A 27,157-nucleotide genomic window follows, 5' to 3' on the forward strand; every position below is an offset into this window, starting at 1 on the left:
TGTCAGAGTTTATTGAAACTAAAAACATATACCATCCTATGTATTTTTGGTTTTAAAAATGTGGCTCTCAAAATAAATTTCAATCGTGGTTTTGGCGAGATTTGGCTCAGTTGAAAAAAAAGGTTGCCCACCACTGGTTTAGCATGTTCTGTATGTTCCAAGCAAATAGGTTATTGTTTGTGAATTGTGTTTGGATTTCTTTGATTCATTTTTTTAAATGAAAAAAGCCATCATAGTAGCAGGCACTGTTCATGTTCCTGTTGGCTTAAGCTGGGTGGGATGATATAGGAGTGGTTTACTCAGCCTTTCTTTATATTGTGTGCCTTTCCTAATTCTTTAAGATTGAAAAAATGAAATTGGTGAGTCTATGAAAAAAACTTTAAAGGAACTTCCCAAGAAATCAGTGCAACACAGCCCTTTGATTTCAGCATCTTTAGTCATTATGAAATAAATATTTTACACTAAAGACTCATATAATGGAATCTTTTAGTTAGTATGGTCTTCCAAAGCTCATTTATTCAATATTTTGGTACTGTTTTTTAAAACTTATCTTAAAAATAACATGAACCTTGGAGGTTTTAATGATATTATAAGTTTGTGGAAAATCTTATTTTAGTACTTTTGTTATTTGATAGCATGATACACAAATTAATGTTCTATAAATATTCAGTTAACACTAAAAATATCTACAAGTGTTTGCAAGACAAGCATTTCTTCTGCAGTAAAACTATGGTAATTATTATGATTTCCCTGATTATATTTAATTCTTATCCTCAATCCTATGTTCTTTCTTTGGACTTGGCACTGTTTTAATCAAAGCACTTAACTTCAAATATTACATTTGTTTTTTCAGTCATTTTGTACCGTATAGAAATGTTCTCTGCTTTTTTGTTCTGTAGATTTTGAATTCTATTTTTATTCTTTGTAATTAGTTTGTTCTGTCTTAAAAATTGATATTATTTAAAAGTGATCATTGTGAAAGTTTCTATTGACTAGCCACTAATTATTAGGAACTAAACAAATAATGGTTTACTTTAAAATATTACACAATTGAATATATGATTTGTATGTTCTTATTTTATTTTCTATTTGCTCAAATATGCTAGCACTTTGTTGAACAAATACAAAGATAACATCTGGTAAACTTACCTGCTTACATCCAGAACGCATCACCAAATCCATTGTTTATAGCCAGGCTCTGTGTTGCAATCTAATTTGCTCTGACTTGCTTAACTGCTTGGAATCAACTCAGCCATTCAGGAAACTGAACTACCTACTCAGCAATCAGTACACAAATCCATAGAGCAAGATCAATGAGACATGGACAGTATAGATGACAATCATTTTAAAGTACAAACATCAAATAATATAAATTCAGGGAAATCTACAGATAGTATATTTAATTGTGTATAATTGAACTGTACCTCTAAAAAATTCAAAATAAAAAACTAGCATAAGCTTTGGAAAGAAGACCTGTAAGGCACTCTGTGGTGCTGACCTTGAAGAACAATCAGAAGCTTTCCTAGAATGCAATACCATGGACAGTTTTTGGCATTTTTTGCTACATTCACATAATACTGCTGCTCCATGAGGCACAATGAAAGGTGTTGTTCTCCACCTAAAAAGCCTTACATGTATGTATGTATGTATGTATGTATGTTAAATTTAAATGGCCACCAAACTCACAGGTGACTCTGGGTAGCTTACAGCGTTAAAAATCCACAACATAGAAACCAGAAAAAATTGCCCAAACCTATGGCAGCAGCAGCAACTCAACCACTTGATCTCCATTTGGAATTCCCAGGCCTGCTGACAAAGCCACATTTTTAATATCTTTCAGAAAAGCAACAAGATTGGGGGCATAAGGCCAGGCGACTTGCAGGTTTGCTTCTCTCCCATTGTTTCCGCTCATCCCACCAGATCTAACAGAGAAGACACGCTATCAAGTTTCTTCTATAAATAATATCATTTTGTTGGATCTAGGAGTCATGCCTTTGTGACAGTGCCTGCTTGTGGAATAGCATTCCCCCCCAGCCCCCAGATCAAGATGGTTTCATACTTATTATCCAGTTATAAGGCTCTGAAGACCTGGCTGTTTCCCCAGGTCATTAGGCAAGCTCTGCTGTTAATGTAACTTTATGAATGAAACATATTATTTATCTCAAGCATCATGGATTGTTGTTTGTAAATAGTTTATTTTAATTTTTGTATGTCAGTCATTATTGTGAGATGGGCAGCCATATAAATTGCTTAAATTATTTTTAACAATACTTTACCATTTTTCTGTATGACATAGTTTGAGAAATTTGAAAGGTATTATAGTTTCTAGTCTCCAGATTTTCCTTGTTGCTCATTTCCAAACCTATTCCAGTTTCCTACAAAGTCTTTCAAATGTAGTGCTCAGAACCAAATACAGCAAAATAGAACATGATTACTTTATAAGATTTAGAAGTTGTTATTCTGGTAGCTTAAAATCGCATTTGCTTTTCTTAAAAGAAAAAGGTAGTTTTATCACACATCTGGCTTACATTCAATTTCTAACCAATGTCATCATTTTTTTCACAAGTACCATTGCTAAATAAGATATTCTCCATTCTTTAAGACATATGTCTTGGATTTTTGTGTCCTTAAGTGAAATTTTGGAGACTGTGAGAGCTGGTATTGGAATTAAATCAAGGCATTCTTTCTTATAAGTGCATTTGACTTATTTGGAAATTATGGCTTCCCAAGACTCTATCATATTTGTTTATTTATCTAGCAAAGCTTTTCTTTTGACTAAATAAGAGAATATATTTTTCTGATTATATCTATCCACATTTCTCATTTTACCAAGAATCTCCACAATCAATGGTGGCAATGCGAGCTGTAGAAGAAAGGGAATATCGTAGAAACCCCATTATTTCTAGAATGATCACATCACTCCGAACATGAGGAAGACGTAGCATTATTTAATAGGAAAAATATCTTTCAGTGTTCTGCCAAATTGGTTACACATTTTAATAAAACTTGGTCTTCAGGTGATTTGGGGAAGTTTTCAACAAGATTGATGCAAAAGCTTGAGAAGAATGCCCCAGTTTATTAGCATCAAAGAACAAATGACATATGGTTAGAAGGTAGTAGGTATAGTTTCAATCTGATCATAAATGTGATAACATTTTTACTGAAGTTATACATTAGAACCATATAATCTGTGGTAGGCAATGTAGGTGAAAACACAACCAAAGGGATTAATAGGGCAGTTTGTTTTCTTAAAAGCTTTAACAAACAGCGTGTAATTAAGTCATCACCTCTTGAGGCTTTCTATGTATGGAAGCCTAGTGCTTTGGAACACTTGGTAAAAATTTCAGGATTTGGTAATTAAGCTAATCCCTTTCACACTCATGCCAGTTTTATATGAAGGTAGTTGTTAATAATTTTATGTAATAAATAAGCACATCTCTGCATTGAAATATTTTGCATTAAAAACAAGTCTTTGTAAAAAAAAACCTGATTTAGATTTAGGAAAATGAATTAGTTTAGAATAAAAAAATGTGTATGCTGGATTTTTTTTATTCCTACTAATATATGTATATTTATTTGAATGTACTACAGAAAAAGGATGCTTCTTTTAAAGCAGGGGAGACACCTCTTTTCCCTTTTGGGAATGCATTTCTAATTTAATTTTGGACCCTATGGGTGTTGAAGAAAACATAAAATTAGAATTCTTCCCTTTTTGGCAGTTTAAGTGAAATAAGACCCCTTAAGCCTCATTGAAGACTATTTTGCTTCTTAGTTGTAAAATAAGATAGAAAGGAAATCTTAGGGACTCTACAGATGCTGGAAACCATATATAAGCTACAGTTTACTTACCCCTGCTGTGATCTATCCCAGGGCTAAGATGTGTAAGACCTTGAATTCCAGGCATATATTAATAAATGGATTCTTTGAAAATAAAACCCTGACTATTATATTTGATAATTCTCATATCAGTTTTTTCCCTTTTGATCTTAATGAGCTTTCAGGGAATGCAGTAGGATAAAAATGCAAATAAATTCCCAAACTATCATTTAAGAAGTTATTTTAGACACACAAGTTAAACCCCACCCCAAGGGAGAATGTACTCTATATAGAACCACAATACAGTGTCACAAATCCAAATGAAAATAGCTGTGTGACGTTTGCATCCTGATAAAATAGATCTGTGGTTAGAACACATAATTTGCAGGAAAAAACTCCAAATAACACGATGTTTCCAGGTAGATATGAGAAATATTCTTCCTGTACCCCAGTACATTTCCTATTACAACTTGGAGCATGCCTTACCAAAAAGCCTTTAACTTCCCATTCTGTACATTACATCTTCATATATCCCTTCACATCTTACATTTTGTGGATTACTTTAATGCAAACATCCCAAATGTTTTGTGCCGTTCTTAAAAATGGAGTTGTTATCACTGCATCATGTAAATAGCACACATCATTTACAATAACCAGAATAATGATCAAGCAGAGCATTTTCTCCTGTAAGTGCTTACATATCAGCTAAGAGATAGTAGACATGTCCTGTGCTTAAATTGTTTTAAGTGAATTGGACTAATTTTGGAATTGAATTCAATGATAAAAATGCAGGCTAGATTTTTTTATATATACATAAATAAATATGTGTGGGGTTCTGCTTAAGTCTTCTATGCAATGTGCGGAGTTCATCTTATAACAGAAATATATCTAAAATAGTTTTTTAAAATTTAGTATTAATTAAACTATAATCTTGATATTTTTATTCTTTTTACTCAACCATCAGATTGATTGAAAAGCATAGCAGAGAGTACACTGCCTCCTGTTCAGTCAAGCATCACTAATGAGAGATAAATGGGAATATCACCCTGTCATGTCTCATTGCTTATCTGTCTCTTTCTCCAGGAGGTGATTTTCTTTCCTTTTTAAGAAAGAAAAAGGATGAGCTAAAAACCAAACAGTTGGTGAAATTCTCATTAGATGTTGCTGCTGGGATGGCGTATCTTGAATCCAAAAACTGTATACACAGGTAAGAACAAGTCATATGATCTTTTTAGTATAAAATACATAAGCATAAATGAGCTGTAACAAAATCTCAGGCTCATATCATATTTATTTTATTTTACTTATTCATTTGGGTTTAGGCAAAGCATACTTAAATCAAGCACATCCTGTTCTATCAGGTAATATATACAGTATATCAAATTGGTCAGCTCTCAGAGATCATAGATAGCTACGGTTTTGCTAAGAACCAATCTAATGTTGAATGGTTCCCCATTAAACTACAGGGTTCAAGTAGTATCTGAGAAACAAATACAGCTTCAGAAGATGGAATAGCTTCCAATTGTTCACATCTCTGAAGATGCATCCCCCCTAAACACTTTCTGTCAGTAATAACAGTTTTTCCCTTCTGTCATGAAGAAAAGAAGGAATGTGCTGAGACACATTCCAGCAGGAGCCCCACTCACTTATTATCCAACCAGAATGAAAGCCTGTAGCATTTGCATCTCAGCACTTACTCAGTATCTAATTAGCACTTCATACCCATATTTCAAATGATTACCATTCAATCAAGGCAATTCTATGCCTTCATACCCCAGTTTCCCTTCCCTAATACTTACAGATGCTACATTGACAGTATGCAGCAATACAGTGTCAGAATAATCACTTATTCACAAAAGCTCTTCATGCCAGGCTTTCCCTCCACCCCCAACTCTGAATTAGCTAGTAGTTGGATATCATTATCTGGTGCTCCCACCATCAGATAGTTCTTCAGATTGTACTGCTAGAGCAGAGAAGTTCTCCTGCATTTGTTTTACTGTCAGTTTAGTGAAAAAGGATTTAAAAATGCTCTCATGTTTTTTTTTTAAAAAAAATCATGGATGACATGGTATTCTTGTACTACTTTGTTATAAGGTCTGCAGAGTATACACGCAGATTGCTCTGTCTTTCACTGCACAAGAATCAATAATACAATACAATAGTAGAGTTGGAAGGGACCTTGGAGGTCTTCTAGTCCAACCCCCTGCCTAGGCAGGAAACCCTATACCGTTTCAGACAAATAGCTATCCAACATCTTCTTAAAGACTTCCAGTGTTGGGGCATTCACAACTTCTGGAGGCAAGCTGTTCCACTGATTAATTGTTCTCACTGTCAGGAAATTTCTCCTCAGTTCTAAGTTGCTTCTCTCCTTGATTAGTTTCCACCCATTGCTTCTTGTTCTACCCTCAGGTGCTTTGGAGAATAGTTTGACTCCCTCTTCTTTGTGGCAACCTCTGAGATATTGGAATAATGCTATCATGTCTCCCCTAGTCCTTCTTTCTCTTAAGCTAAACATACCCAGTTCCTGCAACCGTTCTTCATATGTTTTAGTCTCCAGTCCCCTAATCATCTTTGTTGCTCTTCTCTGCACTCTTTCTAGAGTCTCCACATCTTTTTTACATCGTGGCGACCAGAACTGAATGCAGTATTCCAAGTGTGGCCTTACCAAGGCATTATAAAGTGGTATTAACACTTCACGTGATCTTGATTCTATCCCTCTGTTGATGCAGCCTAGAACTGTGTTGGCTTTTTTGGCAGCTGCTGCACACTGCTGGCTCATATTTAAATGGTTGTCCACTAGGACTCCAAGATCCCTTTCACAGTTACTACTACTGAGTAAGGTATCACCTATACTGTACCTGTGCATTCCGTTTTTGTTGCCTAAATGTAGAACCTTACTCTTTTCACCATTGAATTTCATTTTATTAGATAGTGCCCAATGTTCAAGTTTGTCAAGATCCTTCTGTATCTTAAGCCTATCTTCTGGAGTGTTGGCTATTCCTGCCAGCTTGGTATCATCTGCAAATTTGATGAGTTCCCCATTTATTCCCTCATCCAAATCATTGATGAATCACTTCAGTGGCCTGCAGCCTACTTAATTTCCTATGCTTCCATTAAATTCCAAGGGAACATACCATGACAAATAATAGTGATACTGTTAGAATCCTGCTCTTGAGATACAATTAGAAAAGTTTTTCTTAATCTGGAGAAATAAAGTGAAATAGCCCACCCACTTTCTGTGATGAAGAAATTTCAAAGGACATTTGGACCCAGTTCTAAGCAAACATGATTTACCACCCTTTGAACACTTAGTTGTTTTACCTGTATTGGGTGGGAGGAAACCAAGTTGTGAGCATCTGGAGAAATAGCACCTGGGACATGCACTTGTTTCTGGTTCCCTTTTTCTTTTGCCTGGCAACACTATCAACTAACTAACATTTGATATTTGTAGTTTAACACAAACCAAATTACTGAACTATGGGTGAAATCTTGTATCTTTCCTGATAAATCCTCAGATATTTGTGTAAACATAGGCAACACATTTGCATTTCTGAAAATTGGATTATCTTATCCACACATACACAAGCAGAGCTAACATAATGCTAAAGGGGATTGGAAATTAGTCCAAAAACCACTCATAATTATAATAGATTGGGGCTGTCTATACAATTCATAACTAAATAATTATTTACTATAATTATTTCAGATTCACTGATAATTTTGAATATCCAAGTATAAAACAATGTTTTCAAAGGGGCAATATTTAAATAGTTTTTACAGAATTTATATTAACTGGATACTTTGATTAACTTTGTCTGTATAGATACAGCAAGAAGAGGTAATTTTTATGTGTCTCAATGTTTTGGGGTATAACCGTATTGTTCCAGAGATATGGAGTATTTGGAAAATTCCAGAGTGCTCTTGTAAATTTTTTATTTGAACAATTGTTTTCAAGCTGTCTTCTGTGCTTTGAAGCACATTAAGCAGAGAATTCATTTCACAGTGTCATCCACCAAAGCTTTTATAGCAATCAATATTATCCAGTGCCATTTCATTTATTACAAATTCAGTGTTACTTATCATACTGATACTGCAATATTATAGGTTTTTGTATCTTTTAAAAGAGAATTTTAAAATAATATTAAACAAAAGCTTAAAAAGAAAAATGTTCCTTTAAATTCTCAGCAAACAAAACATTTCACATAATCTATATGTATTTTACTTGCTTATCATCTCCTTCTTCAGTTTTCATTCTCTGTTTGTCTATGTAAATATTATGAGATTGAGGAGTTTTTGTTCATACATTTATAGTAGTGTTTAGTTCCCCACCATTTAAGGCATTGACGGAGCAGAATACCACAAGACCATTAATGGGAACTTCTCTAGAATGACATTTTCTTTCTACTTCTTTCTGCCTTGGAATCGCTTGTTCTATTACCTATGTAAACAGTCAGATTTTTAATTATATGATTCTACAATATTTGAGCCCAATGAATACTTCCTGAAAATAGCAGTCTACTTATGCTGTTTATGCTGACTGTATACATCACACTTCAGTTTTGGCAAGTTCACTGAATTCATTAGTCATTTGTTTTCCCAGTCCTCATAGATCCTCTTCAAATCAACACCCTTAAAATGTTGGCTATCCTACATCAAAAAGTTGAATGCTTCTATTTTGTTAGTTACTATATAACTTTGAGACCATGATACTAGAACCATTTTAGTCATCTGATATTTTACTGTACAACGGATATTAAAGTTATGGTAAGAAAAGCAGAAGTTTTTCTGAAAAAAGAAATACAAAATATCTTAGGCATAATCATTTGTATTGTAGTACTACATTTTAAAATTAGGTATTGTATTTATGGCAAGATTCCTAATCGTTAACTGATGCTATATTTCAAAATAACTGGTACCGATGCAGTATTATTACATAGAAAAAATAATTGTGTTACATTTTTTTGTCTTTGAGAGGATACTTTCTTAGAAGAACAACACACAGTTCAAATAAAGGTTAATGTTTGCTTTATTATTTTCTTTTATTCCTGTGAAAAGTGTTTATAAAAAGAGACTAAAGTGGATCCAAATAATAAGAGATTTTTCTTCATATAATCATGTTTTAAAGGTCAAAGAACAGGAAATGGATAGATTCTCTAGATAAAAGATAAAAGATTTAGTTATTTTGCATTATTATAAATGTCACAATTTCTGAAAGAGAATCTTTCATAACACATTTTCTAGATTCTTCAATTTTATAAATCTGCTGTTTCTTTTGAAATAGCCTAATTGAACAGTATACCTCTAACTTGCTTTTCATAGCCTCCAACGTGTATGTATGATGAAGGTCAAGGGAAGCTGTGAACAGCATTTTCCCTCCCCCCGCCCCGGATGGTGGCGCGCTTAGACGCTGCGGCTTTGAGCTCCTGGTGCCACAGTAGAGTTAGGCAAAAAAAAAACCAATAAACCAATTTTGTTGTATTTAAGTACAATGACAATAAAGATTATACTTCTAGCTGTTTGTGTGTACCCTCTGCCCTCATTTTTCTGAATAGTAGTATTAAAAAGAAATCTTACCAGGTTTGTTTCTGAGCTGGGAATAAAGACCTTGGGCAGTTGCTTGAATCAGAGATGAAATTTATTCCAAGAACACAGTATATAAAAATCAGCTGTCGGAGGTAGCTGCTCTTGTGAACTAATAAGTGTTTTCTAAAAGATATTTATATAGGAAAAATTTGCCCTTATTTCTTAAAAGTGCACCCTCTAGGAATTCCTCTCTGTAGTCATGCACTCTGCTGAGTTTGTGGTATTCTTAGTTTAGCACTTGATCGAAAACAGTGATCTGTTTGGAGAAAGGAGACTTTTTAAAATTTGATCAAAGAGATCTTCCTAGTGTATTCACAAAGTGCTGGGTCCGCTTTTCAGATTATTGAACACCACTTTGCACAGTCAGCTACGTCTCCAGGGCGCAGACCTTCGACTTGCATATCTTTGTTGATTTTGTCTTGCCATCTCTGTTTTGGCCATCTGCAAGGTCGCCAGCCATTGACTTCTAATTGGTAGGCAGTCTTGGCAATGATGGAAGGTACTGCTCTCAAGACGTGTCCATACCAGTGGAACTGGCTTTCTCTCATCTTCTTTATAATTGGTGCCACACCAAAATGTTGTTGAATGGTCAAGAGATCTCAAATTAAAATTCAAATAGGAGAGGGGAATGTTTACCTTTTCTTTTGATCTTCATCTTGGGACCTATTCTAATTTGTGATTTTTGAGCCTTTTGTCTTGATTACAACGGGATAAATCAAAGGTGGGTTCCTGCCGGTTCGCACCTCTTTGGACGTACCGGTTCCAGAAATTTACCATACTTTTGCGTATCCAGCTTCACTGATTACAAGTTTGAAAAGGCAACGTGGCTCCGCCTGCAATCAAACTACACTTGAGGAGGGAGAGCACAAGCGAGCACAGGAGACCACAGGAGGAGGCAGGAAGCCAGGCAAAGAGCTTCCTGCAGAAAGAAAGAAAAACAGTGCAGCAATTTAGGGCTAGAAGTCTACTAGGAGGTCATCTAGTCCAACCCCCTGCTGCAGCAGGAAACCTTATATTGTGTGGATTATTTTGGTGCCTCTAACAGAGAGGAAAATTGCCAGAAAGGAGAAATAGTTTACTAGGACAAGGCTGCCGTGCAGAGAAAGGCAGAGATAGTCCTTGATTTATGACTACAATTGAGCCCAAAATTTTGGTTGCTAAGCAAGAGTGTTGTTAAGTGAGCGTCACTACATTTTACCCAATCCATGACATCTCCTGGTGAGTGACATCAAGTTGGCCACTCCCCCAGGTCATATGACTGCTAAGCCACTCCCACAAAACAGGCCACACCTACAGAATAGGTTCTAAAAAAATTTGAAATCCACCACTGGGATAAATGTACGGTGAGAGGATTTTGATTTCCTTCCTATAATCGATGTAAAAATAACAATGCCCCTGCAAAATAAATTTAAACACAACAATGAGTATATAAGTCTGTCTTTCCCAGTCTTCAACATATATCATATGGGATACTATCAGAATAGATTTCTTATTCCAAACTCTGAAATGTTGTGCTGCAGCCAGGAGATCTCGCCCTTGTGCCAAAAGTATGACGATCTCAGCTGGTCATTAGGATATTTGAGGATAGAAACATGAGTCTTAGAATTCTTTTTTAAGTAAGGTTTCCATCTTCCATATTTTAAACAGTTTTAAAATACGGAGTCTTCCTAGCTTGTTCGTCTTCTCACTTCTCATTTTGTAAGTTTGTCTTTATACAATACAATACTCTCTGTATTTTGTTTTTCTGCTTTACACTGAACCTTGCAGATATGAAGACTAAATGAAAACTTGATTCTTATATTTATACGCTATGCGGTATATATGTTTCCATTTTGAGGGAGGAAGTTGTAACTGCTAAGCAATACTTGTATTTGAGTGAACAATGCATTCAAAAATGTATTTGCAGATAATTCTTCTAAGTTTAACAAGGACATTAATTATAATTAGTGGATATTTTCACTTCAGCTTTTATTGCACACTAACAAAATCAATACTCAACCATTGTTCAGAAACTCTTCGATTGGTACTTAGATTAACCAACATACACGCATCCCCTAAATCTCAACTTTTAAATTAATTATATAGGCAGTGACCTCTCCCAACAGATTTTGTTCCATAGTAACTGAGGGAATTTTAGTTACCTCTGGAAACAAAAGACAGAAAGTACCATGCACAAATATGTGATTCTCCCTTAAAATTAGAATTTAGTATTTGTATGTTGCATATTTTATTTTTTGTAAAGCAGCAGATTCCACTAGCCCAGTCAACATTTAAAAACATAATATTGTTGGTTCATTCATGAAGTTCTTACTGTATGCTTATATATAGGGACATCCTTACTGATAGTAAATAATGTTTTCTTTTCTACTCGTTATTCCTCCTATATCAGCAGGAGATCTACCAGTGATTGGTTTTGTCAGGGATCAGCAAATGGTTGTGCATCCTTAAAGGCACTGCTATTAGTCTGATCATTTCTCCCTTGTCAGAAAATGAGCAAGATGAACTATTACATTTTACACATCTTGTCCTCTACTTTCATTTTTGCCGGGGGTTTTTGTTATTTTTTTAAAAAACTTCATCGCATTTAACAGATTGTTTAAAGCACAACCAAGAAAAAAAAGAGAAACAAAAAGGAAATATTTACAAGCTAAGTAAAATTACTTAGTAAGAAGTAAGAATGGTAAGTAAGAATTTTCCAAGTAATCATACATTAGTATTATATAAAATATTCTTCACTGTTACTGAAAGCACATCAATGATCAATGATGAGCAAAGTAGCCAATATGATAAGCATACTTAATCAGAATAGAGAACTAATAGAAATTTATATTACATTTAAGGATATATTTTGTCAAAGTTTGTTAAAGTGAAATTACCTTTTGTCTATGAGTTTCTGTTTTGTTTTGCTTTGTTTTAATTGATAAGCAATAGTTTTATGGAATCTATACTGTAGATATAGATAACATTTCAACTGTAATTGTTCATATCTACATTCAGCATCCAAATAAGGGCTGAATCTTAATTGACATTTAAATTAAATAGTTATATTTTCCATATTGGTGTGTTGTACATATGGTAACTTTAGTAATATAGTAATAATATTGTTAGTTTCATAAGCTAAGCACTTGTCTGCCTAGTTCTAAATATCCTGGGCACACAATCTGGTCATATGCTATCTGGAACTCTTTAAATTCAAAAATAAATTGAAAGACACTTGCTGTTCGTCTGCAGGAACTGTTATTTACTCTTTAGAATTTCATGTAGGAATCTTTCTCAAGTCTACTTGTAATCCTGAAGATGGGATCTGATCTTTTTGAACGTGCTTTATCACTGAGTGAAGCTTCATACTGTGGATCAGTTTGGTTCTACTTAATCTGCAAATTTATTCTTTTTAAGATAAGAAATAGATGAGTGGCACAAATTGGAATTAATATTTTGTAGAGTGAATTATTTTTAATGGTATCTGGTCAATGATTTCACATTTATCTAACTATTTTTGGTAAATCTTGTAAATCTAAATAGAAATTTAATTTGTTCCTTACACAACAAAGGCAGATTAGTAAATAAATTTCTTGAATTAATCAATTGAGATGTTTTGTTCTTTTAAAATTCATTCTTTCCAGAAATAAAGGCATCTTGAAATTACTGAAACCAAAAATACCTCTGATTGATATTTTGGTTGTTAATAACTCTTGTTATGACATACATCCATTCTTCACTAAATAATATTCACAACACAACATATCTGAAAATGTTTTTTGTCAGTGTGCTAATATGCTAAGTTGAGTTGAAATTAAATATATGGGTTATTGACCCTGAAATTTGTCATTTACAGATATTTATGTCCTTCAACAAATGTTTCCCATTTTGTTGCACTTATTAGGAAAATGCTTATAAAGGCTTTCTGAGCAGCTTAGCACTAGACGAGTCTTTAACATGTCACTATCCTTATATTTTTCATTTTAAATTGCTGTTTTTTGGGATTACTCCAGAGTTTTTATTAAATCACAATTGAAAATGGTTCTAATTTTTGGTTCTCTTAATAAACATAACACTGTCACCATAGAAGTTATATAAAAGCTATCTGCAGTTACAAAGATAAGTGTCTAGATTACACATTAAATAAAATACCTTTGGGGCATTTATGTATCTTTCTCATTTCTCTTTAGGGTCAGATCTTTATGAGAAAAAAGTTACTTTGATAAAAGAACCTATATTGACAATAATATTTAATAAATAGAGCTATTCATAATAATATTACCAGTTTCTTCACCTATTACATTTATATACTCTAGATTTAAAAAAAACAGCTGGGTTGATAACCTTGTAAACTCACATTTGGTGTAATTTAAACTGCACAAATTCTTTAATTCTGGAATTTCTATTTATTGCATTTGCTTTACTTGATAAAATGAGTTACAGGTGCTAGGAATATATCAGAAAAGATCTAAAAGACAGAAAATAATTTAGTATACTACAGATAGATGGATGGATGGACGGATGCATAGATAGAGAGATAGAGATAAATAATGCAAAGACTATTAATCCAAATTTCTTAAGTTACTTCCAACATATAGTCAATCGGTTTACTATAAAATTATATTGTTGTGCATTTAGTTAAAGGGTAGATATTGAAATGAAGATAAATCATCTTCTGATATTCTCCAGAAAGTAAAATTTACAAATATCTTTTGTGGCTGTTTTTCATCTCTGAAGTAAATGATGGTGCTCCATAATGAAATTGTTCCTTATTAATTTGGTGAAACCTCATTTGCATGTTATTGTCATTATCTAATTAATTTGTACGCTAGTGTGTGTCTTTAATTTGTATTGTAGTGTGTGTGACTTTCTTGCCAAAATCCAGTTTAGTTTAGTTTAGTTTTCTTCATAACTAACAGCAGCTGAGAACTAATATGGGCAGCATAGCCTAAATCAAAACAAGGGGCCTCTATGGATGCTGTCAAAAAATATTCATTGGGAGAATCAACAATAATGTTATAAAACGGTTTAGAACAGGGGTCTCCAGACTTGGCAACTTTAAGACGTGGACTTCAGCTCCTAGAGTTTACGAGCCAACCTTGATATCCACAAGTCTTAAAGTTGCCAAGTACAGAGTTCTCTGGCACAGAGAACCAACATTTTTATCCATTGCGCTCTTTTTGAAGGATCCTGGGTTTACACAATTATTGTGCTTTTAAATACCCTCTGCATTCTTTCAGTGTCATTTAACAGTTAGAAGGCACAGTGATGAACTCATACAAAGACTATGTAGTCAGGTGCTGGATGGGTTCCTGCTACAACAACCCAATTAGTAACTGTTACTCTAAATAATCAAACTGATAATGGACTCTTCCCATCATTACTGTTTTCTCCCCAGAGTCATATCGGATAGTAGTTTCCTCAGGAGAACAAGCTTGGCAAATAGCTGTTAGAAATTTGCTGCTTCCAATGCTATCAGCGCAGGTGAATTTTAGTGCAACCTAGTCCTCCTGTTGTTTCCTTTTCAGGCTTCTGCATGTATAAAGCATAATCAGCACATCAATTACTGAAATGCAGCAGCGAAGATAAAAGCATTTTCTCCCACTCAAGCAAAAATGATAATTTGGTTGGCAACTCCAAAATAAAACAGTCAGGCACTCCATCTACAAATCATTTGGCAACTCTATCAATTCTACATGCCATCTTTACTGTTAAAAGCTTCGTGTTATCACGTTGTTACAGAATAAACACAAATTAGATTGTTTTAGGCAGTTATAATGGTTTTAATTAAGAAGTAAAACTGTTGAACTGTGTGATACTTCTGACAAGGAATTGAAACTTTTCATAGAGCCTGCAAAGCCCTCCTCCCTCTCCCACCCAGCAATTTACTCCAAGGAATTAGGGAATCCCCAGAGCAGAACTGCAGGTATTTAAGAATTGCTGAGAAAATGGATGCCTCAGAATTTGTATTTGTTTCTATAATGTGAAACTATGAAAAGTGTTATATTATAATATTCTAATGATTCTACATTCACAAGCGGTAATAAATGCCTGGCTTCTGCTAACAAATTATTTGAAGTCTACAATGAACAATTACTATGTTTTCTTAATTTGGTTCCATTAACTGCACCTTATTGTATTTATTTATAAAATGTATAGGCTACTCATCTGACCCCAAGGTAACTCTTGTATATATTCCAGATCTAATTTACAGATAGTCCTGATTTACAACCACAATTGAGATGATAACTTCTGTTGCTATGTGATGCAGTTATTAAGTGACTCTGCATCTGATTTTGCAACCGTTGACCCTAGTCATTCAATAAATTATGCAGTCTTTAGGCAAATCTAGTTTACCCCATCTATTTTGCTTGTGGAAAGCTGCCTGGGAAAATTGCAAATAGCAATCACATGACCCTAGGACTCTGCAACCATGATAAATACATTCTGGTTGCCAAGCACCCAAATTTGATCGTGTGGCTGCAGGGGCACTGTAACATTATAAGTGCATGGACCAGTTGTAAGTCACTTTTTTCAGTGCTGTCATAATGTCCCCCGTCCCCCCCAGTGAAAGTCAGTATACAAACAGGGAGTTTTCTTGGATTCACACCTCCTGGTGACAGCTATAGCCAGGAGAGCTTCTGCACAAATAAACCTTGCATGTATTCTTCCATCATGAGGCACTACACAAGTCATTCATACCTTAGTATTCTCTCAATTGAACTGTTGCAATGTGCTGCACATGGGAATAACCTCAAAGCCTCAGCAGGTCTAGAATGCATAGAAATGTATGGTTTTGGGACAACTATCACCCACCTATGTGACACCATGTTAAGTTAGCTACAACAGACTTCTGAGTACAATTCAAGAGATTGCTCCTTTGTGAGTCCTACATAGCATGAGACCCAGTGAGACTCTTTCCCAGGCATGAGGATAAGATATTAGGATAGGATATTAGTTTGTAAACTTCAACATAAGCACAAATGTGCAATAATTTGTATTTTTATTGAGCCTCAGTATCATTTTACTTGGTTTTTGTCTTAATATGATTCTTTGTTCTTGTTCATTTGTTTTTTGTGTGGCCACATAAATTGGTTAGATAAATAAACCAGCTGGCATTGCTGCAAGGAAAGAGCTTCACGATATCTGTGATTAGGTCTTAATATAATATCACTGTAAATAAAGTCTTAGCAAACACGGTGCTAAATTACTGGAATAGGGCAAACATAGGACATGTTTTCCAACTACACAAAATAAATGTGTTAAGACAGAGAAGTTGAATTGCAAACATTTGTTTCAAGATATAAATGAATTATAGGCAAAAGCTCTATTCATGTTGTAATCTCACATTTTGATTCATCCCATTGCAAAAATCATAAGGAAAGAAGACATTATATAAATCAAGAGGGAGTTATTTTTATATGTGTGGAGACAGAACACACAAAAATGTATTACAGTGGGTAATAAAATTGCATCAAACAACTTGGAAATGCTAAGGTACATTTACCTGGAGCAACTACTTCAGTCATAAGAATAACAACAATGTTTGAGAATATTTTTAAAATACCTTATTAATCTTCTTAGTCTGACAGCAGCTTATTTTAAGTATATGAACAAGAACAACATATACCTTTACTCTGTAGTTTTATGTGTGTAAGAGTGAAGCATTTTCTTAATTTGCTGGTGTTAATAAGTATGAGAGGATGGATTGAGGAAATAAGATGCAACAAATGTACTGGAGATACAGATTTCTAGATCTCAGAACAGAAGCCACACTCACTAGGGCCATATCCACACATCTGCTTTGCCTTGGTCTCCCTCCATACCAGAGTCTACAGAAAATCTAAAATCTTGCTGTCCCTACAAGGATGCTCATGGAAAACATCCAGAATAGATCTATACTGAGCTACTGTCCACAGAGCTTTAATAGGCAACATTCTAAGCAACATGATTGGCAGTTCTTTTATGTGAAATTTCAGGGCCACCCATCATCATGCAGCATGTGAACAACCTTCTCCAATTGACCTCAACTGCATTTTTTCCCCCTTTTCTCCGTTTCTCATTAACTTCTTGAATTGTTAATCCTTTAGATAATTGACTGTTTGACCTAATGACCACTAGATGGCAGCAGGAGTCTGTCTCCTTATCTTTCTCGTCCTCCCGTGATATGAGATGGACTGCAAATACATTTCATAAATAAGTCGATATCCCACTTTTATTATTTTTACAAACAACTCAAAGTGGCAAACAATTTGTCTGAAGTTGGTGTAGGGTTTCCTGCCTCAGCAGGGGGCTGGACTAGAAGTCCTCTGAGGTCCTTCTAACTCTGTTATTATATTCTAAATATCCACCTTGCTCCTCCTATTTTCTCCACAACAAAAACTCTGTGAGGTGAGTTGGACTGAGAGAAAGTGATCATTATTTTCCAATTTCTGAAACCCATAAATGTAAGAAATCACAATACAGGTAGTCCTTGACTTACAACCACACTTTTGATTGTTAAGTGAGACATTCGTTAAGTGGTTTCGTCCCATATTACGACCATTCTTGCCACAGTTGTTAAGTGAATCATTACAGTGGATAAGTAAGTAGCCTGATTGTTAAGTGAATCTGGACGCCCCATTGATCACGTGACCTGGGGACACAGCGCTGGTCATGAATCAGTTGCCAAGCATCTGAAATTTGATCATATGATCATGGGAATGCTGCAAAGGTGGTGAATGTGAAAAATGGTCATAAGTCTCTCTTCATTACCATTGTAACTTTGAACAGTCATTAAATGTTGTAAGCCGAGAACTACCTGTATTGGCCTTCATAACTAAGGCTGGACTAGAATCCACAGTCTCCCAGATACCATCTTTTTTGTTTGTTTGTTTGTTTTGGTTTTGTGTTGTTAAGATATGATCACTGGAAAAATGCTGGACTCTTTAAGAAAGTCAGGATGGATGTGGGAGTTGTAGACTGTCCTAAGAATATAATATGACGAGGAAAAGCACACAGGGGAAAAGCAATTACAAAACACAGTCTACAGAAATATGACAGTTGCATCTTTCTAATGTGCTCTCAGTTTGGAAGGGTAAGCCAAGGACATGCTAGTCAATTTCAAGGCTTTGCATTGTGTACATGAACCACTGAACATTCTGACCATGAAATGGCAGCAAAGAATTATCCTGCTCTCCAGTATTTGAAATGCTAGAATTTGAGAGAAAGGCTAATCCTGTAAGCCAAAAAAGGCTTACCGATTTCAAGAATACATTATTTGAGGCACCCACTCGATCACACCATTTTAAAGAAGGGGTCGGATGCCAACAGAAGCCAGAATTCAAATCTCTCTTGATTGATCCCCACCGGTATCAGGCACAAAGTTTCTCCATTTGACTAATGGGCACCTACTAAGTGTCCCTACTTAACAGATGGTGTGACAAAATCGAGTTTGGTAGTAGGCATACTCAGTGGCAGCTCTCCTCCTCTGGAATAGCTTACGTCCTGAGAAAAGGGTAGTTTCCACTTGTATTACCTAGCTAATATAAACATGCCTTTGCTGGATGTTTTTTTGGGTGGGATTATTATACTACTCAAACCTTTCTCATTTTTAAAATAATTTTTATTCAGAAATTATTTTTATTTCTCAAAAAAGTGTTTTGGTTTTTTTCAAAAACATTTCACTTGAATAAAAGAAAAATAAATATATAAAAGGAAAGAAGACAACAAAATAACAGCATAATAGAATTAGAAAGACCTTGGAGGTCTTCTAGTCCAATCCCATGCTCAAGCCGGAGACCCTATACCTATCCTGGTTTCAGACAATCTCTTCTTAAAAGCCTCTACTGATAGAGCACCTACAATACAAATAAATATTTTTTTTAAAAAATCTGACCTCCTTTATAGCAGCTACAATCAAAATTATTCCTCCTCCTTCTTAAATATAATTATAATCAATCTCACCCTTTTATTCAATACTTTTTCAATCATCCAATCTAAAAACCATCATTCTAAGATTAAAGCATGAAAACAGAAAGGTGGTTGCTTTTTTACTGCTTTTCTTTGTCACCAGCACAAGTAGAAATGTTTCTGTTTGTTAAAATAGAATCTAGTTTGGAAAATTTTGAGATTATTTAATCAGTATTCTTGGTGGAGCTTCCTTTTGCAGGTCATCCCTAGAGCTGCTTTTCAGACATATAAAAGCAATGCTTCAGGGTCTAAATTTGGTTTGACTACAGAAGTGGCAATTCTAACATGAACATCCTATGTCACTTGGATGTAAGCATCCCTGCTTCCCGTAATGCAAGGGAACTGCTTTGCTTCGTTCATTTTCCAATCAGGACTGATTCTGGCAAGTATACCTTGCATCTGTTCAGATGAGATAATGTTGCTAATATGTCCTGGAGGAGTTTAAACCTGTTAATGAATACTGTGGAAGTCATATTCTGTCTCCACAAGGCTGAATTTGCATCCACATTGAAGTCCTCCAAGATAATTAAAGTCTCTTCTCCGGTCTAAGTAAGAGAGAAGTTTGCTTAATATGGGTATGTGGGTCATGAATGAATAATAGCTTTGTCTGAAGTTGAAGTTTCAATTTTTATTTCTTGCATTTCTTTGTAGTTTTTGAGCCTGTCATGAAATATTCCTTTGAGTGGGCAATTTGCTTATCCATAGCAACACAATATTGTATTTTAATAACCATGAAATAAAGTTCCATTCCTTCATTCAAAATGTGCATATTTTCTGAGATGTTCGTTCAATATCATTGCTCAAACTAGCATAATTTATCACCTTTTATTAGAATGACTTTAGCTTATGCCTAAGAAAAAAAACAAGTAAATCTGTGGCTTGTATTCAATTTGCATATAAATAAAATTCCATTTAAAAACCTATCATTTATCATCTTAATCCTTAAAGAAATCTTAATTCTCAAAACATAATTTATTATTGATGCATAGCAACCAGTCTATTAGTAACATTAGCAAAGTTGATGATGAAAGTAAATAGGAAATTTTTCATACATCTTTTTTCCAGGAGTAGCTATTAAAGCTATAAGTATAATTCTATGTATTAAATTCTTGTGTACAAATAGTTTAACATAATTTCCTTTGGAGAGCTGTGCTCAAAAACAAATGGGAATTAAGCTCTTTTGGAGTGCTTTTAAGAATATTTGTGTTGAAAAGAGTTTCTCTACTGCCTTTGATTTCAGATTTGTTTATTTTTAGCTTTGTTTGTCAGCAGCATAAATTCTCCAATTATTTAAATCTTTGAGAACTGCAGTAAAATGATAGGAAGTTGATCCTCCAAGGGCTCTAATAATAAAAATACTAAAATACAAATACAAAATTACCATGATCTTAAGCCACGTCTTGAGGAACATGGTGCTGGTTCAGTGATGACAGTATGGTAATTTTTAAAAATATATAGGAAAGGACATTTCTCCATAATTCTTTATGCAGGCAATCCTCAACTGACAAACCACAACTGAACCCAAAATTTCTGTTGCTAAGTGAGACAGTTGTTAAGTGAATTTTGCCACATTTTATGAACTTTATTGCCACAGTTGTTAAGTGGATCACTGCAGTTGTTAAGTTACTAACATGATAAGTGACTCTGGCTTACCCATTGACTTTGATTGTCAGAAGGTTACAAAACATGATCCCATGACCCTAGGACCTGCAACAGTCATAAATATGAGTCAATTGCCAAGCATCTGAATTTTTATTATGACCATGAGGATGCTGCAATGATTGTGTGAGCATTGGTCATAAATCACTTTTTTCAGCGCCACTGTAACTTTGAATGGTCACTAAATGAACTGTTGTAAGACAAGGACTTGTTGTAAGACAAGGACTACCTGTAGTTTTCTCCAAATTTCTGCTATATTTTGAAAACAGCTCTTAGTTTTGTTATGGCATACTTTTAGTGTGATTGTGCTTTAGTTCCAAACATTGGTTAAGTGATTGATACCCCAGGTTTATTATTTGTACAAATAATGTGGCAAACGCATCCACACCTTTCTCCTCCTGTTTTCCCCACAACCACCACCCTGTGAAATGGTTTGGGATGAAACTGATTGACCCAAGTTCACCGAGCTGGTTTGATTATTAACATTTCTACTCGCCCACAGTAAAACAACAAATTCATGACAGGACAAATTGTTCATAATGTAATGCAAATCATAAAAGTTCTCCTTTTAAGATAGAAACCATTATGGTTGCCTGCTCAAAGGCAACAAGGAAAAAGGCTTGGAAGATGATTCCATTTTTTAAAACAGGAAATGCAGTGGAGGCTTCTTCCTTTTCCATTCCTCATTGTAGACAGACCTCTAAGAATGAAGGTAACAAAGACACGTACAGCTGATACACCTTCATCCTCTTCCTGGAACCAAAAGTTGACTTTTACAAGATTTCATAATAGTTGAACAAGACTAGAAGCATCATTGCATTCCATAATACAGTGAGATTTATTGCAGGTATATAATACGTTGAGTTTTTATCAGTCTTTCTTCTTTTTGTTCTCCATCCTGTCTTGATCTTTCCTAATACAGCCCACTCCTCCTTTTCTTCTTTTATTGCTGCTTTTGTTGAAGGAGAAAGAGGCGAGACTGTGAGCTTGGGCCTGAAAAAGAATGCTTTATGCATATTCATGAAGGTGGTAGGGGGCCAATTTATTTTTATGGCTGGAATGCTTTATTTTACATGTAATTAATTTTAGTCATCAGTATATTAATTATATTAATAATTATTTGATTTTTGCCCTGATCTTTTTTTTCCTTTTTGAGAGTGTGGCCTGTAGCAGTGCATATGAACATAGGTACATAGATGCACAATTATTTGAATGCAAAGTGCATCTTCCAACATTTGATTCAAGTGGAATTGGTAAACCTAGATTAGCAATGTAGAGAAATTGTCTGTGTATGTACATATCATTTTAAAAGCAGACTTTAATTCTTTTCACGTAAATACAGTATTGCAGTACACCAGGGTGTACCGAATTTTTGTTCTTCCTTCTCACAAAAAAAAAAAAAACCCTACTGTTAGCTATCTTACTTCAACGACTATAATAAGATTGGATTATTTCAATCCTCTCTGAGAGTTGTAAAACTTCCAAATCTCACCAATTTTGGAAGAATTTAATTGGCTGGCTATTCACTTCGTTCAAACGGTTGTTGTTTTCCAGTAGGGCTCTTCAGATGTTTTAAATATCAACTTCCATCAGATCCAACAAGTACAATCATTGCCAAGGAATGTGAAAAGTGTGAATCAAAATATATACTTCCAATATGTCCTGATATATTTGATCAAATATTTCATAAAATGAAAAATAAAATTAAGAGTATGGACTTTAAATTTAAAAATACAGTTGAAACATGAAGAAACAAATGGTTGGCCTTTAAATCACATATCTCATTAGCAATCAGTAGTAAAGAAAAATATTTTGGAGTACCCCACACTAATAAATACATAATAAATACACTACGTTTTATATCCGTGATGGCGAACTTATGGTACGCATGCCATAGGTGGCACACAGAGCCCTCTCTCCGGGCACGTCAGCCATCACCCCAGCCCAGCTCTATAGCACATGCACACATGCCTCCCGCTGGCCAGCTGGTCTTCGGGTCTCTACTGCACATGCGCAAGGGGCGGGGCACACACAGGGAACGCGCAGGGGGCTGTTTGCTTTGCATTTTGGGGGCTCGTGCCTGAAAAGCCTCCTGCACAAACCTGGAAGCCAAAAATGGATGATAGGGGGCAGGGTGCATACATGGTGAAGCGGGGGGGGGTCGCTTTTGGCATGTGACAACAAAAAGGTTAGCCATCTCTCTTCTATATAAGTCTGATTTGTTACTCTTCATTGTCCTGGAAATAATCCTCAAAAATAATGTCATCTTAGCATATTTTTTCCTTGGAAACTCTCATATAGATGGCGCAAAAATACTTTTATTTTCCTGATATTGCATTTTTGCCATCCCTCCCCCAGTGAATTAGTTTTTTTTTTCCTGGTACAAAAATAAATGAGATTATATTGGTCTTAACTCATTTAGCTTTTGAATATAAAAAATGCTGTTTTATTGTGATGTCTTAAAGACCGTATCTTCTCTCAATACAGGGACCTTGCTGCAAGAAACTGTCTAGTAGGTGAAAATAATGTTCTGAAAATTAGTGACTTTGGGATGTCTCGTCAAGAAGATGACGGAGTATATTCATCTTCAGGATTAAAGCAAATTCCAATTAAATGGACTGCCCCAGAGGCTTTGAACTATGGTAAGGAAACATTGCTGCTATCAGTAGTTTCCCCAGCATGCGCTGTTTAAATAAGACAGTAGGAGTAAAACACTTAAAGATACTTACCGTATTTTTCAGAGTATAAAATGCACCTTTTTTCCTCTAAAAAGAGGTTGAAAATCTGGGTGCATCTTATACACCGAATATAGCATTTTTTGCCTTCTGAAGCCCCGCCCCTTCACCAAAATGGCCATGCATAGCCTTATAGAGGCTTTCAGACAGCTCCTAGGAGGTGGGGAGGGCAGAAATTAGCAAAAAACAGCCCCGCGCCCAGCGCCCAGCAGCACTCTATAAGCATCCATAAGGCTATGCATGGAATTTTTTTGACAAAAAAATGGCCCGTTTTTGTGAAAAATGGCCCATTTTTTGGTCGTTTTTGGGGCCCCCACCCCCCAGGAGCAATCTGCAAGCCCCTCCCCAAGGCTATTCATACCTTTTTTTAAAAAAAACGGGCCCGTTTTAATGAAAAATGGGCCGTTTTGGGGAGATTTGCAGAGTGCAAAAACTTTTTTTTTCCTTTCGGAAAGCTGTTTAGTTAGAGTGGTTGATGAGAATTACATAGATCAAGTGCTGTCCCAGCAGAAACAAGTCTTAGGTGCTACAGGTTGTCAGCGATTTCCTTCTCCAGCACATGGATAAATACACCTGGAAACATCTACCTACTTACTCTCTCTCTCCCATCTACTGTATTTCTCTCTCTCTCTCTCTCTCATTTCTCTACCTACCTACCTATCAACACACACTCTCTACCTACCTACCTACCTACCTACCTACCTACTATATTTCTCTCTCCCCCCTCCCTCTGTCCCTTTATCTAACTACCTAACTAACTATTCTCTCTCTCTCCCTCCCTCCCTCCCTCCCTCCCTCCCTCCCTCTCTATTTACCTACTGTATTTCTCTCTCTTTCTCTCCCTCTCTATCCCTTTATCTACCTACTTTTTTTAAAAAAATTGCCTCTTCAAAACCTTATACTCCGGTGCATCTTATACTCCGAAAAATATGGTAAATGCCTTTGGAATTGAAACCTGTAAACTTCCAATAATTTGAAACCCAATGAAATCCCAGGGTTTGAGCCCCTGCCTTTTACAGCCGTTGATATTGCTGATGAATTCCTAAGCCATGAGATTTGTAAACTAGGACAACTTTGGAAACTTTCAAAATAGAAGACTCCTGGAAACTGAGCTTGGAATTAAAGATATATCTGGAAGTAAGTACTAGACACGAAATACTTCCCACTCTTACTTTTATTTTAAAAATTACAATTGTTTTAGAGAAAGAAACACACAATTTCTTTGGTTGATAGTCAGCTGCTTTTATTTTCACCACTTTTGTTTTATTTTTACTACTTTGCTTTCTCTATACTTCTACCAAATGGCTGTAAAAATTACCTTCATTTCAGCTACACAGAATGTAACAACTAAACCAACAACTCAATTATTTCCTTGTTCTAGAAGTAATACTGTAGGATCTATATTTTCTTAGCCTGTGTTTTTCTTTATTTTAAGTAATTGTTTATCCTGAGGTCTGTCCTAAACTGCAATTATTGTTTGTTTATTAAATGTATATGCTTCCCGTCTCACTATCCAAAGCAACTCTGGAAGGCTATTCAATTTATTTGGTATTCTTTGATGAGGTAGTTTGGTAAAAAGCTTTTGGAAAATCCAAATACATGTCAACCAAATCCCCTCTGACAACATACCTGCTCACATGTATATACCTCTCAAGTAGGGTCTACTTCTCTAAACATTCTCCTCCTGCTTTCCAGGTATGGCAGGCAGGAACTGAGATGGAAGAAGAAAAATGTCTGACTTGGTGCTGATGCTGGGTCCACAAATAATTGGGTCCACCACCAAGCAATGGGAAGGGGCATTAGTTTAGGCAATGGGATCATGGTTGTCTGAAGATACTGTCTTCAGTGTCTGTAGCCCCACCAACATGTTGCTCATTTTTCATTACTTGCCTGACCTCATGGATTCAGTTTGCAAGGAAACGAGGCAGGAATATGTGTAGTTAGTGATTCAGCCAAGAGCAGAAAAAGCAGAGCTGGTATAAGAGATTGAAAGTGGCAGCAGAATGTTATGACAGGAAGGGCCCCTCCTTTGAAGGTCTCCACTCCCTAGTCCTTGGCCCCTTAATTTAGCCCAAGGGAGTGAGAGTTAGGCGGGGTTGAGCCCTCCCCCTGGCTGTGGCAGGCAAGAGATAGTATCCCATAGACAGTCTCATAGTAAGAGAGGAGAGTCACATGATCTTTCAAGGGATCTGTATTAGAGGTGATTGTAACAATGACAGCTCCTGACACTCACCAGTGGTCTGGATGCCTGTGTTTGACAGAAAAGCCACACAGCTACTGGTTAGGAGTTTGATGGCCACAGAATCATATTATTCCCTTGCATTATTTTGAAAATGGAATCCTTCAGGTTCTGTGACTTGGGAATTTTGTGTACCCCATGTGTTTTTTATCAACTGAAAGTATTCACAAGATGATTAGGATAGATGGCCTGCTGGAACAGTAACCAAGATCATTAATTTTTCTTCATGGAATTTTAAAATGTTTTCAGAAATAGCAAAGCAGAAATGGATGGAAGTAATTATCATGAGAAAGGTTCAGTAATTTATAACTGTTTTTGAAAATGTCCTCTGAGTTTGCAGGGTTGTTTTGTTTTAAGAATTTCCAATTGCTAAATATTTAACTTACAATTTAAATCTATGATACACCAGTATAAATGAAATACACATAAGTGACACTGATAGTCAAAGTTATATTCATTGTTCCAACTCTCAATGTTCTATTTGCATTTAAGCATCTCATGCTGTTTTAAATTAGGCTACCTGGTAGGTGGAGAGCAATTATGAGCATTCACTGTGCTGCTAGAAATGCGATTATGTGTCTAAGTCTGCATCTCTTTTCCTTTGGGACTTAACATCTAATAGCAAAGCATGTTTTAGTTTAAATATTTAGGAATGTCAATTAGAAACAACTGTTTTGTTAAGAAAAAGAAAGTTATACAAAATTAATTACCTTTCTCAGTATATGACAACCTTCCTCAACCTGTACTTAAATTTCCAAAAATTTCAAACATAGCAACCTTGAAACACCCAATGGAAAACTACTACACAGGAACCTTCAAAGGAAGCTGGTGCTAAAACTTTTAACGGTATGCATTAAGGCCATAGAAAATTGAGAAAGCTATGCTGAAAAATGAGAGCATAACTATTTGCCAAGAGCTTTTATGCAACTATGAAAAATTGCTGTTGGACTGGAGACAGTGTTTTATTCCAAATGTCACAAAAATAACTTTCCAAGTATTGTGAATAAGGTTTCAGTAATGCAGATATGAAATAAAATATGGATTTAAATGCCAAATTCTATGCATAATATTTTCAAATGTTTCTTTCAATTCTTACCCAGGGTACTGCTTCCTAAAAATTCAAAATAAGAAAGGAGTAGCAAACAGTTTTGACATGCAAATATATATATATTTTAAATAATTCCTATGTTATAGT

At 35.3% G+C, this 27,157-nt stretch overlaps 1 protein-coding gene across 5 annotated transcripts in view; it reads left to right on the forward strand.

Annotated features, from left to right (window-relative positions):
• The window catches only part of FER (FER tyrosine kinase), a 144,279-nt gene that overhangs the window by 106,207 nt on the left and 10,915 nt on the right, over window positions 1-27,157 (forward strand). For 4 of the 5 annotated variants that reach the window (XM_081940239.1, XM_081940236.1, XM_081940237.1 and 1 more), the window contains 2 exons: window positions 4,900-5,023; window positions 23,476-23,630. In XM_081940239.1, the coding sequence (XP_081796365.1) occupies window positions 4,900-5,023; window positions 23,476-23,630 (279 nt within the window). Of the gene's footprint in view, window positions 1-4,899; window positions 5,024-7,639; window positions 7,783-23,475; window positions 23,631-27,157 lie in introns of those variants that run through there. The other variant, XM_081940240.1, reaches the window with a different exon arrangement.

This window comes from Natrix helvetica (assembly GCF_964273705.1).
Source record: "Natrix helvetica genome assembly, chromosome: 2".
NCBI classification, from domain to species: Eukaryota; Metazoa; Chordata; class Lepidosauria; order Squamata; family Natricidae; genus Natrix; species Natrix helvetica.